The 15,063-nt window shown below is 42.9% G+C and overlaps 1 protein-coding gene across 1 annotated transcript in view; it reads left to right on the top strand.

Annotated features, from left to right (window-relative positions):
• Nucleotides 1-14,808, top strand: part of eml5 (EMAP like 5) — a 150,142-nt gene extending 135,334 nt beyond the window's left edge. Inside the window, exons 41-45 of the mRNA XM_042086033.1 lie at nt 4,722-4,884; nt 4,989-5,092; nt 5,880-6,033; nt 14,107-14,207; nt 14,418-14,808. Coding sequence (XP_041941967.1) covers nt 4,722-4,884; nt 4,989-5,092; nt 5,880-6,033; nt 14,107-14,207; nt 14,418-14,454 — 559 coding nt within the window. The 3' untranslated portion in view covers nt 14,455-14,808. The remainder of the gene's footprint in view (nt 1-4,721; nt 4,885-4,988; nt 5,093-5,879; nt 6,034-14,106; nt 14,208-14,417) is intronic.
• The last annotated feature ends 255 nt before the right edge of the window (nt 14,809-15,063 follow it).

Here is a 15,063-nt window from a genome sequence, read left to right as displayed (position 1 = left end):
AACAGTAAACACAAGCCCTCACAATAATAAGCACACAATGTGGCAACTACACACTGATGGTATGAATAAAAACACATCTGGCTTTTGCTTTCTCTGTGCACAAGGTAGGCTATGTCAGTTTGAGGTCATACTTTTGTCATAGTTCTGTAAACATACAGGGATCCAAACTTCAAGTGTGCTTTTACAAGTCAAAACACAAAATAGTAATTTCACTGAGAAAAAAAAATCAGTCTACATGATGACATGATGCCTGGTCAATATCCCCACATGTAGATTGGGCTTTCTTACTCTTCTTACTAGAGCCCGACCGATAAAGGATTTTGAAGGCCGATACCGATACAAATATTTGTTGAATCCGATATTCCGATATATCGGCCGATATATATATATATTTTTTTTTTCAGAAACGCGCAACAAAACATTAACAGATTTCCCTAAAATTAGTTATTTGTAGTTATTTATGAGTATTGACTAAAATAATATGATAATGCATTTTAATATTGTCACAGTGGAACAGAGGAACATCAAAATATATTAAAGTTCTGGGGCCGTATTCACAAAATCTTACCACTAGGAGTACTCCTAAATCGCACTAAAAGATTTTAGCTAGGAGTTTTCTCTTAAAAGTTATTCACAAAGCCTTTCAGACCTACTCTTAGTAAGGAAAAATGACAACTCCTAAACTAAGAGTGAGTCTTCGTTGCTATGGATGACGTCATTACTCATGCACAAGCTTGACTGAAGTGACCACCTTGATTGGCTGATGATTGTAACGCGGGAATGATTCCAAACACCTCCCTTACGATGATGAGTGACAGGTGACAGGTCTGAGAATGCGTGCGCTACACAAGTAGTGCGAAGGACGGAAGATGATGAATAACTGAATAAAAAGGCCTAGCCTAAATGAATAAAGAGTAAGGCAAAACAAATAGCCTAGTAGCCTAATAAAACATAGGCCTACGGATTGATGCAGTAGGCTAGGCTATCTTTGCAACATTATTAAATTAATCTGTCACCATATGCCTACGTTTGCAAAGAGGAGAATATTTTAATTTGATTCACAATGAAACGTTACATTTAATTTACATGTTGACGATGAGTAGTTTTGGTTGTTGTTGGTGGCGTTCTAGCATCCCTTTTATGCCTACAATGCAAAATTGTTCCCTCGCGATTGGAAGCTCCTGTTGCGCATACCCATTTCAAAACATCGCAACGTGAAATGCCACAAAAAGCTGTTTGTGAATAGGTCTTAGTGAGTTAGGAGTCCTCTCGACTTCTTTTAGGCTGTCCCAGACTTAGGTGCTACTTTTAGGTCTAAAATGCTTTGTGAATTACTTTTAGTGAAAAAAATTAGGAGTCCTAAAGTTAGGAGTGACACGCCCATTATTTTTAGGAGTTGCTCCTAAATTCGCCACTTAGGAGCTACTTTTAGCCTTAACATTATTTGTGAATACGGCCCCTGATAAATAAAACGTCTTCTCGTAGATGTCTTTATGTTTTGATTTAAGGTGTGCCCACAAGTTAGATGTATTTTTAAATTTGAGGCTGCCAGATCCCTGGCTCACAGAGGCTTTGCAGACGTTGCACGTGACTGATGGGCCTTTTGTGAAATGCTCCCATACTTGACTTCGTCCTCCACTTGCCATCTGTCAAAATATAAAGTAAACAAGCCAGGTGAGATATACAAAAAACAACATAACATAAAACATAACATAAACATAAAAATAAAATGATTGCTGCTACAGCCACAACTATTACTACCAGCAATATTATTATTATTATTTTTGACAGTAATAATTACAAAAAATAATGATGACATTATTACTATCACCATTTGTATCATCATTAAACAAGATAAAGGTCACTCCTAAATGTTTGAGTGTGCGTGTGTAATAATTAGTCCCTATTGCCTTATAAGCTACCTTATAATTACAATGTCAGCTTGCTTATCCCTTTACCTGCACTTTTAAAATTATTTGCATCAAGCTACATCAAACCATTTTCAATCATCAGTTGCTGCCCGCCTTCTAAAACCTACTATTTAGTGATCTAAATCCATTATGTAACTCGTTAATGCTGCGGCTGAACGACAGTCTGAAATGCACTCTTGGCGTCATTGGATTTCACACACGTGTAAAAGAAAAGCTAACTTTTATGCACAAGCTACATTTTGCACAAGCTACGTTTGATACTTTTTCTCTATGTCTAAATGTTCACTCCTCGCACGTCTAACTTACATTTTACAATGCAGGGACTGTAACTACAGATATACTAGTTATAAATACAGTAATCATTACTTTATTTAGGCAGAATAAGTTCGTTGTGGTTTCCAAGCTCATTAATGTTAACGTTAGCGGTCTTCCACTGATAGTCATGGCATTAGCTAGCTTTGTGGTTAGCTAGTCTATGATGAGCCATAATTTAGCAATGGATAACGTCATACTGCAAATTGTAAAACATACGCTTTCAAAATAACAGGCCGGGGAGAGATGATACGTCTCACTGCTATAACTGTCACGCTATTAAAGAAATACATCTTCAGTCACATTGTCAAAAGTTAAAAGGACAGACAGTCAACTACACTGTAACAATGTAACGTAATTACTAGTTAATTCCGCTTCACTCTCGGCTTATTTAACAGCAGCAAAACTGGACATTGTTTTCACGAATTTTGTCACGCTTATTTGAGTTAAGAGAACTGATGGGGATGTTCTTTTAATTGTTATTCAAGCAATATATGTCTCGTGACCAAATCACCATGAACTCACTTCACTGATGATCTCACTCGTGGATAACTGGTTCTCTCTGCCCGACTCTGGCTGGATCAGCAGGTTGCAGGATGTGTGGCGCGTTATACACGAGTGTTGCCAGCAGGGACGGTGTAGAGTGCCCTCTGGTGGACAAACTATACAACGCCAACACTCATGACATGGTTGAAGGGTGTTTCGTCCGTTTTTATTTTATTTTAAAAATATTCATTTATCGGCCATTATAAATGCCGATACCGATAGTTTGGAAAATGCCTAATATCGGCCGATAATATCGGCCCGCCGATAAATCGGTCGGGCTCTACTTCTTACCCTTCCTCTTCCCCTCCTTATCCTTCCCTTCATCCTACTTCTTCACCTCCACGTCCTATTCTTCGGCCTCCTCTAATTCTTACTCTTCTCACTCTTCCTGCTCCCTCCATTGTACCCATTGTACATTACCTGTGGCTTATTTATAGTGCTTAGGCTGATTGCAAAGTGAACTAATTGTCTTAGAGTTTTCACATGAGAAAGTGTGCCAGAGAGTTGGCAAGATAGTGTAAATAATAGCCATACATGTGCATAGATTAGAAAGAGTGCTGTGAAGTGGATTGTACCTACAGTTGTGCAAAGTGTGTGTTACAAAATTGCAAACTGAGTGCAAAGCAGTGTTTGTGCTTTTAGTTTTGCGAACTCAGTGAGTGGTTTTGCTATAAGTATTAATACTTTTAGAAATTGTGCTATAGAGTGGTGAAGTCCCGCCCCTTCCGTTTGCCTCCATGGGACCTATCTTTCAAAAAAATTTGAACGGCAGTCTATGGCGAAAAAGAAATGATTTTCTGGTCCCGGTTGACTTGTGCCTTGAATTACCCATATGATGTTTGTCAATTTTAAAGACAATTTTTATGTAAAGACATTTGCAGTTTGTTTCGTAACTATTGAATTACAGCATTGTGAAAGATTGTAATTCCAACAACTACAAACCCATCAGTCGCGCTAGTGACGTTAGCTCATTCACAGCCACACTAGATTGTACAAGCATACCAGCAACAGGTCTTAATTGGGCTTTCCTTGCCGAAGAAAATACCATGAGTCAGAGGATTAAACACATCAGGTAAGTTGTATTCGTCCATAGACTGTACATTACATACTGTTAAGTGACATAGCAGGCAGCAAGATGCAACCTTTAACTAGCATAACAGCTCTTATCGTTTCATTACGTTGGTGGCGTACATCGTTCGAGACGAGAGATGTAGTCCACTGAGTGGATTCGCACAAAACCAACATAACTTTTGAAGTCTATCGAACAACAGTACTTTCTTGACGTGAAAAATTATCTTTTAAATTCACACACATCATATGTGAAATTCGTTGCACAATTCAAACTGGACCAAAAAATAATTGTTATCTCTCCATTAACTCCCGTTCATATTTTTTGAAAGACAGGTCCCTTGTAGCGGAAGTAGAAGGGGCGGGACTTCGCCACTCTATAAGAATCACGGTTTAAGCATTCAGAAAAAACTGTCAATCGTGTGTGTGTGTGTATGTGTGTGTATGTGTGTGTGTGCGCGCGTGTATGTGTGTGTGTATGTATGCGTGTGTGTGTGTGCGCGTGTGTGTGTGCGCGTGTGTGTGTGTGTGTGTATGCGTGTGTGTATGTGTGTGTGTATATGTATGTGTGTGTATGTGTGCGCGTGCGTGTGTGTGTGTGTGTGTGCGCGTGTATGTGTGTATGCGTGCGAGTGGGTGTGTGTGTGTATGCGTGTGTATGCGTGCGCGTGTATGTGTGTGTATGCGTGCGCGTTTATGTGTGTGTGTATGTGTGTGTGTATGTGTGTGTATGTGCATGTGCATGTGTGTGTGTATCTGTGTGTATGCGTGCGCGTGTGTGTGTGTGTGTGTGTGTGTATGTGCATGTATGTGTGTGTGTGTGTGTGTGTGTGTGTGTGTGTGTGTGTGTGTGTGTGTGTGCAGGTTCAGTCCAGACTCACACTACTTGGCGGTGGGCAGCAGTGAGCGGGCGGTGGACGTGTATGACCTGCGTCTGGGGCCGCAGCTGACCCGGGTCAACTCCTGCCGCGACGTGCACAGCTTCGTGCTCAGCATGGACTTCTCTGCAGACAGCGCCTACCTGCAGGTCCGCCTCCACATCCCTGTCATGCACTGCTATTGGTCAACTGTTCTTCCTGGCTGCTTCTCATTGGTCAGTTGTGTCTCTCTCCTGTCTGTGATTGGCTGCAGCTGGCCACGGGGGCGTATAAGCGTCTGGTGTACGAGGTGCCGTCAGGGAGACAGGTGACCGAGACCGCACTCATCGACAGGATCACCTGGGCAACCTGGACCAGGTAGTGTGCGTGTGTGTGTGTCTCATCTCTCTCCTCCTCTCAGTGTGCTGGGAGACGAGGTGCAGTTGGTGTGTGTGTGTGTGTATGTGTGTGATTGTGTGCGTGTGTGTGTGTGTGTGTGTCTCATCTCTCTCCTCCTCTCAGTGTGCTGGGAGACGAGGTGCAGTTGGTGTGTGTGTGTGTGTATGTGTGTGATTGTGTGCGTGTGTGTGTCTCATCTCTCTCCTCTCCTCTCAGTGTGCTGGGGGACGAGGTGCAGTTGGTGTGTGTGTGTGTGTGTGTGTGTGTGTATGTGCGTGTGTGTGTTTGTTAGGGCTGGGATAAACGATTATTTTTTAAACGATTAATCTAGCGATTATTTTTCCGATGCATCGATTAATCTAACGATTCATTTTTTCAGTCCGATTTGATTTCGATTCGATTATCGAAATCGAAAGCGGGCTCGTTACGAGAGAGAGCGGGCGAGTAAAAAGTGCAGCTCAATGAAATTATTTTATCTTATCTTTAATTTAAATAGTAGGCCTACAACATAGAACATCAATGTGTGGTGGCCGGTTTTGATTTTGTGCTGCCCAGCCACAGATTAGTCAACGTATAGAAAACACTGAAGGTGTAAAATTAAAAATATTTAGCAGCACATGTTATGCTTGACGAATCGACACTCATATTTTGCGTCGACGTATTTTTTGCGTCGACGTCATCGATTACGTCGACGCGTTGTCCCAGCCCTAGTGTGTGTGTGTGTGTGTGTGTGTGTGTGTGTCTCATCTCTCTCCTCTCCTCCCAGTGTGCTGGGGGACGAGGTGCAGGGCATCTGGTCTCGGAATGCTGAGAAAGCTGATGTCACGTGCGCATGCGTCTCCCACTCCGGACTCAACGTGGTTACCGGGGACGACTTCGGAATGGTCAAGCTCTTCGACTTCCCATGTCCAGATAAGTTTGTACGTCGCAGACGCAGTCCAAGTGTGTGTGTGTGTGTGTGTGGGTGTGGGTGCATATACGTGCGTGTGTGTGTGTGAGAGTCAGTGTGTGTGTGTGTGAGTGAGTGTGTGTGTGTGTGTGGGTGCATATATGTGCGTGTGTATGTGTGTGTGAGTGTGTGTGTGTGTGTGTGTGTGTGTGTGCGTGTGTATGTGTGTGTGAGTGTGTGTGTGTGTGTGTGTGTGTGTGTGTGTATATTTCAGTGTGAATCTGTATCTGAACTAAGGCTGGGACGCTAACCGCAATACCGCAGTCACATTCCTATGCCAGAGTAGAACCCGCAGTCACGTTCCTATGCCAGAGTAGAACCCGCAGTCACGTTCCTATGGCCAGAGTAGGGGAGAACCGCTCAGTCACGTTCCTATGCCAGAGTAGAACAGGCAATTAGAACACTTTTCTATTCTCTCTATTCAAACTTCAATACCGCAGTCACGTTCCTATGCCAGAGTAGGGGAGAAGTGGCAATTATAACACTTTTCTATTCTCTTTATTCAAACTTGATTTACACAAAGACTTATGTTCTAGTTTGTTAAGAATTTAACTTAATAGCGGCATGTAGCCTTGTTAATAAACTGTTTATTTCTTTCATGTCTGAAGCATTTGGTCCAGTGATCTTTGAAGTTGCTGTGACCTTTGAAAGTTTAATTGGGTGGTCGACGTCACAAACCTAATGGCTGCTTGAGAGAGTAGCCCCCCGTCCTACCATTAAAGTAATAACATACTTTATTTAAGTTATTGTCCCCTAAAATTAGCTAAGTTGATTCAGAATAGCAGCATGTCTCAAAGTACACGCCAAGGAAAATCGTTCTATGAGGTACTTGTGTGTTTATGAGGTACTTTTGTGTTCTATGAGGTACTTTTGTGTTCTGTCATTAGATTTGAACAGATACAGTTTGTGCAAACTGTTTGTTTGTTCTCCCTTCCCCACCCTATCTGACCCACTTCAGTCACTCCAACCATTTCCCAAATAACTCATTGTTGACATTCAGTATCTCACAGGTTTTTGCCTACTTTGATGGAGGTTAAGTTTATTAGTTATAATGTAAATAGCCTTCATAGCCCTGTAAAAATAAAGAAAATCCGTAGCCAATTAAAAGAGCTTGACTGTGGGTTGGCATTTTTGCAGGAAGCCCATCTCTCAGATGAAGAACATGACAAACTGAGTAGAACGTGGGCTGCTAACGTTTATTTCTCATTAACATTAACATTCCCTGTAGAATTCTCAATATTTTTGGCCTCTGTGTCCAGTTACATAGTCTGTCTGTTCTTGGTCTTGGATTTTGTGAAATACATTTCTAAATATCACCTGCTTGCTGCAGCTTCGGTCTGCACGTCCTTTTCTCTCTCGTGAGGATTTAATCTGCGGTGGGCTCGTCTCTCCACATCGTTTGATTGCATTGCATTCTCCACATTTTTAGCTACATTTTCATGAACCACATCAGCATTTTTGTTCAGTGAATCTTTTGTAAATTGCTTTACAATTACTGTCGGGCCTGTCGGCCGATCGCCTGCTTGCTTCAGTCACGTCCTTTTTTCCCTCTCGTGAGCATTTAATCTGCTGCCAGCTTGTGACTCCACATCGCCCAAAATGCTTGATTGCATTGTTTTCACCACATTTTAGCTCAATTTTGGTGTACCACATGGCATTTTCTTTCAGTGAATCTTTTTCTTTGCAATTTCCTTCCTGCCCTCCTCTTGGCTGCCTTCACTCCTTGGTCTTCATTAACATGAATCTTTTTGGCCTCAATAGTCCAGTTACATAGTCTCTGTTTTTGGTTTTGGATTTTGTGAAATACATTTCTAAATGCGACTTATAGTCCGGTGCGACTTATATATTGTTTTTTCCTGTTCATGATGCATTTTTTGACTAATGCGACTTATACTCCTGAGCGACTTATAGTCTGGAAAATACGGTATATACTTCAACAGATATCTTTCTCCAACATATCATTGAAATCCGGTAGAATAAATATGTGTACAAAAAACACTGCCTTAATCTGGAGAGAAATACAGAAAAAATATAGGCTACCAAGCTCCATATCCTCTTAATCTTAATTGATTAATTGATTGATTGATTAATTTAATGACCACACAGCCAGGCTGGTGGAATTTGTTCTCAGTACAGCTCAGTCCTCAGCGTTCAGTGTTCAGAATGTTTATTGCTATGGGAATGAAGCTGTTTTTGAAGCGGGTTGTTCTGGAGGTGATTGTCCTGTAGCGCCTCCCAGAGGGCAGTAGCTGGAAGACGTAGTGTGCAGGGTGGGTGATATCAGAGATTAGTGTGCAGGGTGGGTGATATCAGGTTAGTGTGCAGGGTGGGTGATATCAGCTCTGCGTAGTGTGCAGGGTGGGTGATATCAGAGGTTAGTGTGCAGGGTGGGTGATATCAGAGATTAGTGTGCAGGGTGGGTGATATCAGAGGTTAGTGTGCAGGGTAGGTGATATCATGTGGGCTCTGCGTAGTGTGCAGGGTGGGTGATGTCATGTTGGCTTTGCGTAGTGTGCAGGGTGGGTGATATCAGAGGTTATCTTGTGGGCTCTGCGTCGTGTCCGTTTGTGGTAGAGTGATTCAAGGGATAGGTAGGGGTGAACCAATGACTTTGGATGCTCTGTTGATGATGCGCTGTAGTTTCTTCCGGGAGAGTGTGTAGAGACTGCCAACCAGACTGTGAGGGAGGAGGTGAGGATGAGGTGAGGAGGTGATGGAGGAGGTGAGGAGGAGGAGGTGAGGATGAGGGAGGAGGTGAGGATGAGGGAGGAGGTGATGGAGGAGGTGAGGATGAGGGAGGAGGTGAGGATGAGGGAGGAGGTGAGGAGGAGGTGATGGAGGAGGTGATGGAGGAGGAGGTGATGGAGGATGAGGGAGGAGGTGATGGAGGAGGGAGGAGGTGATGGAGGAGGTGAGGATGAGGGAGGAGGTGAGGATGCCAAATCAGACTGTGAGGGAGGAGGTGAGGATGCTTTCCACGATGGCTGTGTAGAAGTGGAGCAGGAGATGAGACCTTACTCTGAACTTCTTGAGCTGTCGGAGATGCAAGAGTCTTTGCTGGGCTTTTTTGTAGATGAGGTCTGTGTTGACTTTCCATTTGAGGTTGTTGCTGATGTGTGTCCTAAGGAGTTTGAATGAATCAGTGATGGAGATGGGTTCACCTTCAATGAACACAGGAGTTTTGGGATGGCTGGCGTCTTAGGTCGACGATGAGTTCCTTTGTTTTTGATGTGTTGAGATCATGGTCTGAGCACCAGGTCACTGCTTGGTTGATCTGAGCATCTGTGCACGGTATTCAGTTCCTTGGTTGATCTGTGCACGGTATTCAGTTCCTTGGTTGATCTGGTATTCAGTTTCTTGGTTGATCTGTGCACGGTATTCAGTTCCTTGGGTGATCTGTGCACGGTATTCAGTTCCTTGGTTGATCTGGTATTCAGTTTCTTGGGTGATCTGTGCATGGTATTCAGTTCCTTGGTTGTTGAGGATGAGTCCTATGATGGTTGTATCGTCCGTATATTTGTACAGGTTATAGCTCTATAGAATGGAGGACATACTTGAGGCTCCAGAGAGATAAACTTCTGAAGAGATGGACTCTTGTCTTGAGATGGACCCCTGTCTTACTAAAAATATTTTGAAAGAAGGGAGTGATCACCCCTGCACCCCACCTTTTTTCTTTCTTTCTTTTATATATTTGTTCATTTATTCTTTCCTTTTATTTTATTTATTAGGGCCCGAGCACCGACGGTGAGCGAGGCCGGGACGGCCTTTCGCACCGAGAGGTGCGAAGCCCTATTGTTTTTGAAAGGATTGTTAGGGCCCGAGCATCGAAGGGCGCAAGGCCCTATTGTTTTTGTAAGGATTATTATTATTATTATTATTCAGTATTATTGTTATTCTACTTTTTTGCTTTCCTGTTTTTGAAGTGGTTAACATGGTCGAAAACTCTTGAAATTTGGCACACACGTCAGGTGTCCCGCATCGCAGTTAGATACAAGAGCTTGACCCCGGGCGTGGCCCAGGGACTCGCTAGCGCCCCCTTAGGTGACTGATCCCGTGGTTGGCAAATATTTAGAGATGGTTAACATAATCGAAAAGTCTTGAAATTTGGCACACACATCAAGTGGTACAGTAAATAGACAGGGATAAAAGCTTGGCACCGGGCGTTGCCCAGGAACTCCATAGCGCCCCCTTACGTCACAGTGACTTGTGGTTGGCATATAGTTTTAGATACACACACCAAATTTGGTGGGTGTATGTAACTCCCAAAAACAAACAACTTTTGTATTAACATGCCATTAGCCACGCCCACAGGAAGTGAGGTAATTGAGATTTTGTGCGTTGTGGACATGATCAATTTTAACGTACTCCTCCTAGACGGTTGATCCGATTCATGTCAAAGTTGGTATACATGATGCCGAGATGTTCCTGATTATAAATTGTGAATTTTTTTTTGGATATGTTGTAATTTGACGAAATGGCGAAATTATTAATTTTAATACCCTTCCACATAAACAATAAATGTGTCATAATTCACCATGCATGGCTTGAAATGTTTTAAATTTCACAGGTCATTGAAGACCATGTTAATGATAATATTCACATGCCCATATGCATATTATGCCAAGATGTCGCTGATGTTAAATTGTGAATGGATTTTTGAATGTTGTAATATATTTGATATGATTTTAATATCTCACCACATAAACAGGAAATGTGTCATAAATCACAGTGCATTGAATGAATGGTCTGAAACTTCTCAGGTTAATAGATATCATGATTATGATGATATCCAGACACCCAATGGGCCTGCCTGGCATAGCGCCACCATCTGGCCAACCAGGAAATGTGCCAGAAATGGACAATGCCTTAAGTGATTGATCTGAAACTTTATAAAATATTGGATATCATTATTGTGATGATATTCACATGCGTAATTCACCGGCCTAGCATAGCGCCACCTTCTGGCCAAGCAAATTTGTGCCAGAAATGCTCTATGCTTTGAATAAATGGTCTGAAACTTTTCAGGTTAATAGATATTATGCTTATGATGATATCCAGACACCCAATGGGCCTGCCTGGCATAGCGCCACCACCTGGTCAAGCAGGAAATGTGCCAGAAGTGGACAATGCCTTAAGTGATTGATCTGAAAGTTTACAAACATTTTGGATATCATTATTGTGATGATATTCACATGTGTAATTTTCATGTCTAACATAGCGCCACCATCTGGCCAACCAAAAAGTGTATCAGAAATGTTCTTTGCTTAAAATGAATGGTCTGAAATTTCTCAGGTTAATATATATTATGATTATGATGACACCAAATGGGCCTGCCTTGCATTACGCCCCCACCTGGCCAAGTGAGTAAATGTGGCAGAAAATCAAATACAAAAACAAATAGCACACGCATCAAATATGTACATTTCACAAACGCACCACGTTGGTGCTTTGTTGGATTCCGACATTTCACGGGTTCCGGCCCGCAGGTGCTCGGGCCCGCCATTGCCGCTTGCGGCTATATTTAGGGCCCGAGCACCGAAGGGCGCAAGGCCCTATTGTTTTTGTAAGGATTATTAGGACCCGAGCACCGAAGGGCGCAAGGCCCTATTGTTTTTGTAAGGATTATTATTATTATTATTATTATTATTATTCAGTATTATTGTTATTCTACTTTTTTGCTTTCCTGTTTTTGAGGTGGTTAACATGGTCGAAAACTCTTGAAATTTGGCACACACGTCAGGTGTCACGCATCACAGTTAGGTACAAGAGCTTGACCCCGGGCGTGGCCCAGGGACTCGCTAGCGCCCCCTTAGGTGACTGATCCCGTGGTTGGCAAATATTTGAGTATTATTATTGTTATTCTACTTTTTTGCTTTCCTGTTTTTGAGGTGGTTAACATGGTCGAAAACTCTTGAAATTTGGCACACACGTCAGGTGTCACGCATCACAGTTAGGTACAAGAGCTTGACCCCGGGCGTGGCCCAGGGACTCGCTAGCGCCCCCTTAGGTGACTGATCTTGTGGTTGGCAAATATTTTGAGGTGGTTAACATGGTCGAAAAGTCTTGAAATTTGGCACACACATCAGGTGTCACACAAAGCAGCTAGGTAAAAAAGCCTGGCCCCGGGCATGGCCCAGAGACTCGCTAGCGCCCCCTTACGCCCCCTTAGATGACTGATCCCGTGGTGGGCATATACTTTCAGCTACACACATCAAATTTGGTAGGTGTCTGTATCTCCCCAAGATGAACTACTTTCGTATGTACAATGCATTAGCCACGCCCAACAGGAAGTGAGGTATTTGGGATTTTGTGCAGACTAATATGTGATGAAATATGTGCTGAATCGTGATCCCAAAAAAGGTGCTTCCCATGGGTGAAAATGCATGAACACATCAAGTTATACAATGAATAGACAAGGATAAAAGCTTGGAACCGGGCGTTGCCCAGGAACTCCATAGCGCCCCCTTATGTCACTGTGACTTGTGGTTGGCATATAGTTTTAGATACACACACAAAATTTGGTGGGTGTATGTAACTCCCAAAAACAAACAACTTTTGTATTAACATGCCATTAGCCACGCCCACAGGAAGTGAGGTAATTGAGAATTTGTGCGTTGTGGACATGATCAATTTTAACGTACTCGTCCTAGACGGTTGATCTGATTCATGTCAAAGTTGGTATACATGACGCCGAGATGTTCCTGATTCTAAATTGTGAAGCCTTTTTTTGATATGATGTAATTTGACGAAATGGCGAAATTATTCATTTTAATGTCCTTCCATATAAACAATAAATGTGTCATAATTCACCATGCATGGCTTGAAATGTTTTAAATTTCACAGGTCATTGAAGACCATGTTAATGATAATAATCACATGCCCATAATGCATGTTTGGCATAGCGCCACCAACTGGCAACAGAAAGAATGACAATTATGCTGATTTCACATGATCAATTTGAACATATAGATATCATGATTATGATGATATCCAGACACCCAATGGGCCTGCCTGGCATAGCGCCACCACCTGGCCAAGCAGGAAATGTGCCAGAAATGGACAATGCCTTAAGTGATTGATCTGAAACTTTATAAAATATTGGATATCATTATTGTGATGATATTCACATGCGTAATTCACAGGCCTAGCATAGCGCCACCATCTGGCCAAGCAGGAAATGTGCCAGAAATGCTCTATGCTTTGCATAAATGGTCTGAAACTTCTCATGTTAATAGATATTATGATTATGATGATATCCAGACACCCAATGGGCCTGCCTGGCATAGCGCCACCACCTGGTCAAGCAGGAAATGTGCCAGAAAATGGACAATGCCTTAACTGATTGATCTGAACGTTTTTGGATATCATTATTGTGATGATATTCACATGTGTAATTTCCATGCCTAACATAGCGCCACCATCTGGCCAACCAAAAAGTGTACCAGAAATGTTCTTTGCTTAAAATTAATGGTCTGAAATGTCTCAGGTTAATATATATTATGATGACACCCAATGGGCCTGCCTTGCATTGCGCCCCCACCTGGCCAAGCAAGTACATGTGGCAGAAAATCAAATACAAAAACAAATAGCACATGCATCAAATATGTACATTTCACAAACGCACCACGTCGGTGCTTTGTTGGATTCCGACATGTCACGGGTTGCGGCCCGCAGGTGCTCGGGCCCGCCATTGCCGCTTGCGGCTATATTTTACTCTTGTTTTTGGTTCGTTCACTGTAACGGATACTTGTCTATGTTGACTATCTTTCATAAATAAAAAAATAAGTTTTAAAAATAGATCACGGTAATTTCTTGCTTTTCAACCACGGTAAGAAAACATCCATACTGTCCCAGCCCTAATCTGCATGTGTGTCTGTGTGTGTGTGTATATGTGTGTATGTGTGTGTGGGTGTATGTGTGTCTGTGTGAGTGTGTCTGTGTGTGTGTGTGCGTGTGTGTGTGAGTGTCTGTGAGTGTGGGTGTGTGTCTGTGTGGGTGTGTGTGTGTGTTTAGCACAATACTCTGAGACCTTGTCTGTCCTCAGGCCAAACACAAGCGCTTCCTGGGTCACTCCGCCCATGTGACCAACATCCGCTTCACCAGCGGAGACCGCTACGTCATCAGCGCTGGAGGAGACGACCGCAGGTACACACACACACACACACTATATACACTATATACACACACACGCCCTCGCACACACATACACACACACACACCCTCACACACAATTTCTCATGTGAAATAATAAGCGTGTGTTTTTTAAATGTAAATAAACTGGGATATATAAAATACTAAACATATATTAATATTTTATGTATATATAAATACTGATAACTGTTTTTTTTCCCACAGCCTGTTTGTGTGGAAGTGCGTCCACACACCCCACTGAACTACACACACACACACACACACCCCACTGAACTACAGGCAAACACACACACACACACACCTAACTGAACTACAGACACACACACACACACACCCCACTGAACTACAGGCAAACACACACACACACACACCACTGAACTACAGGCAAACACACACACACACACTACCCTCTAATCAGGAATGTAACCATGATCCATCTGAGAGGTCACACCCACTGGATGATGGCAGGCACCAATCCTCCCTTTAAATGCACAACACACACACACACACACGCACAACACACACACTTCCTCTCTTATATATATATATATATATATTATTTTTTTTGGGGGGGGGGGGGGTTGCCTTTATTTGGATAGGACAGTAAAGTATGACAGGAAGCAAGTGGGAGAGAGAGAGAGATGGGGGGGGGGGGATTACTGCAGGTCAGACTCAAACCCGCATCACCCCCTGTGGGGATCACACCCCCTGGGCATCACCCTCTGTGGGCATTACACCCTGTGGGCATCACACCCTGTGGGCATCATGTAGGCATAACCCCCTGTGGGCTCATGTGTTAGTAGGCGGTGCTTAATCTATCCTGTTGCTTAGGCAACAGTTGTCATGCAAC

The sequence above is a fragment of the Alosa sapidissima genome, chromosome 1 (assembly GCF_018492685.1).
Source record: "Alosa sapidissima isolate fAloSap1 chromosome 1, fAloSap1.pri, whole genome shotgun sequence".
Classification (NCBI taxonomy): Eukaryota; Metazoa; Chordata; class Actinopteri; order Clupeiformes; family Clupeidae; genus Alosa; species Alosa sapidissima.
Note: the sequence above shows the minus strand (reverse complement) of the source record. Positions and strands in the feature narration are given on the sequence as shown.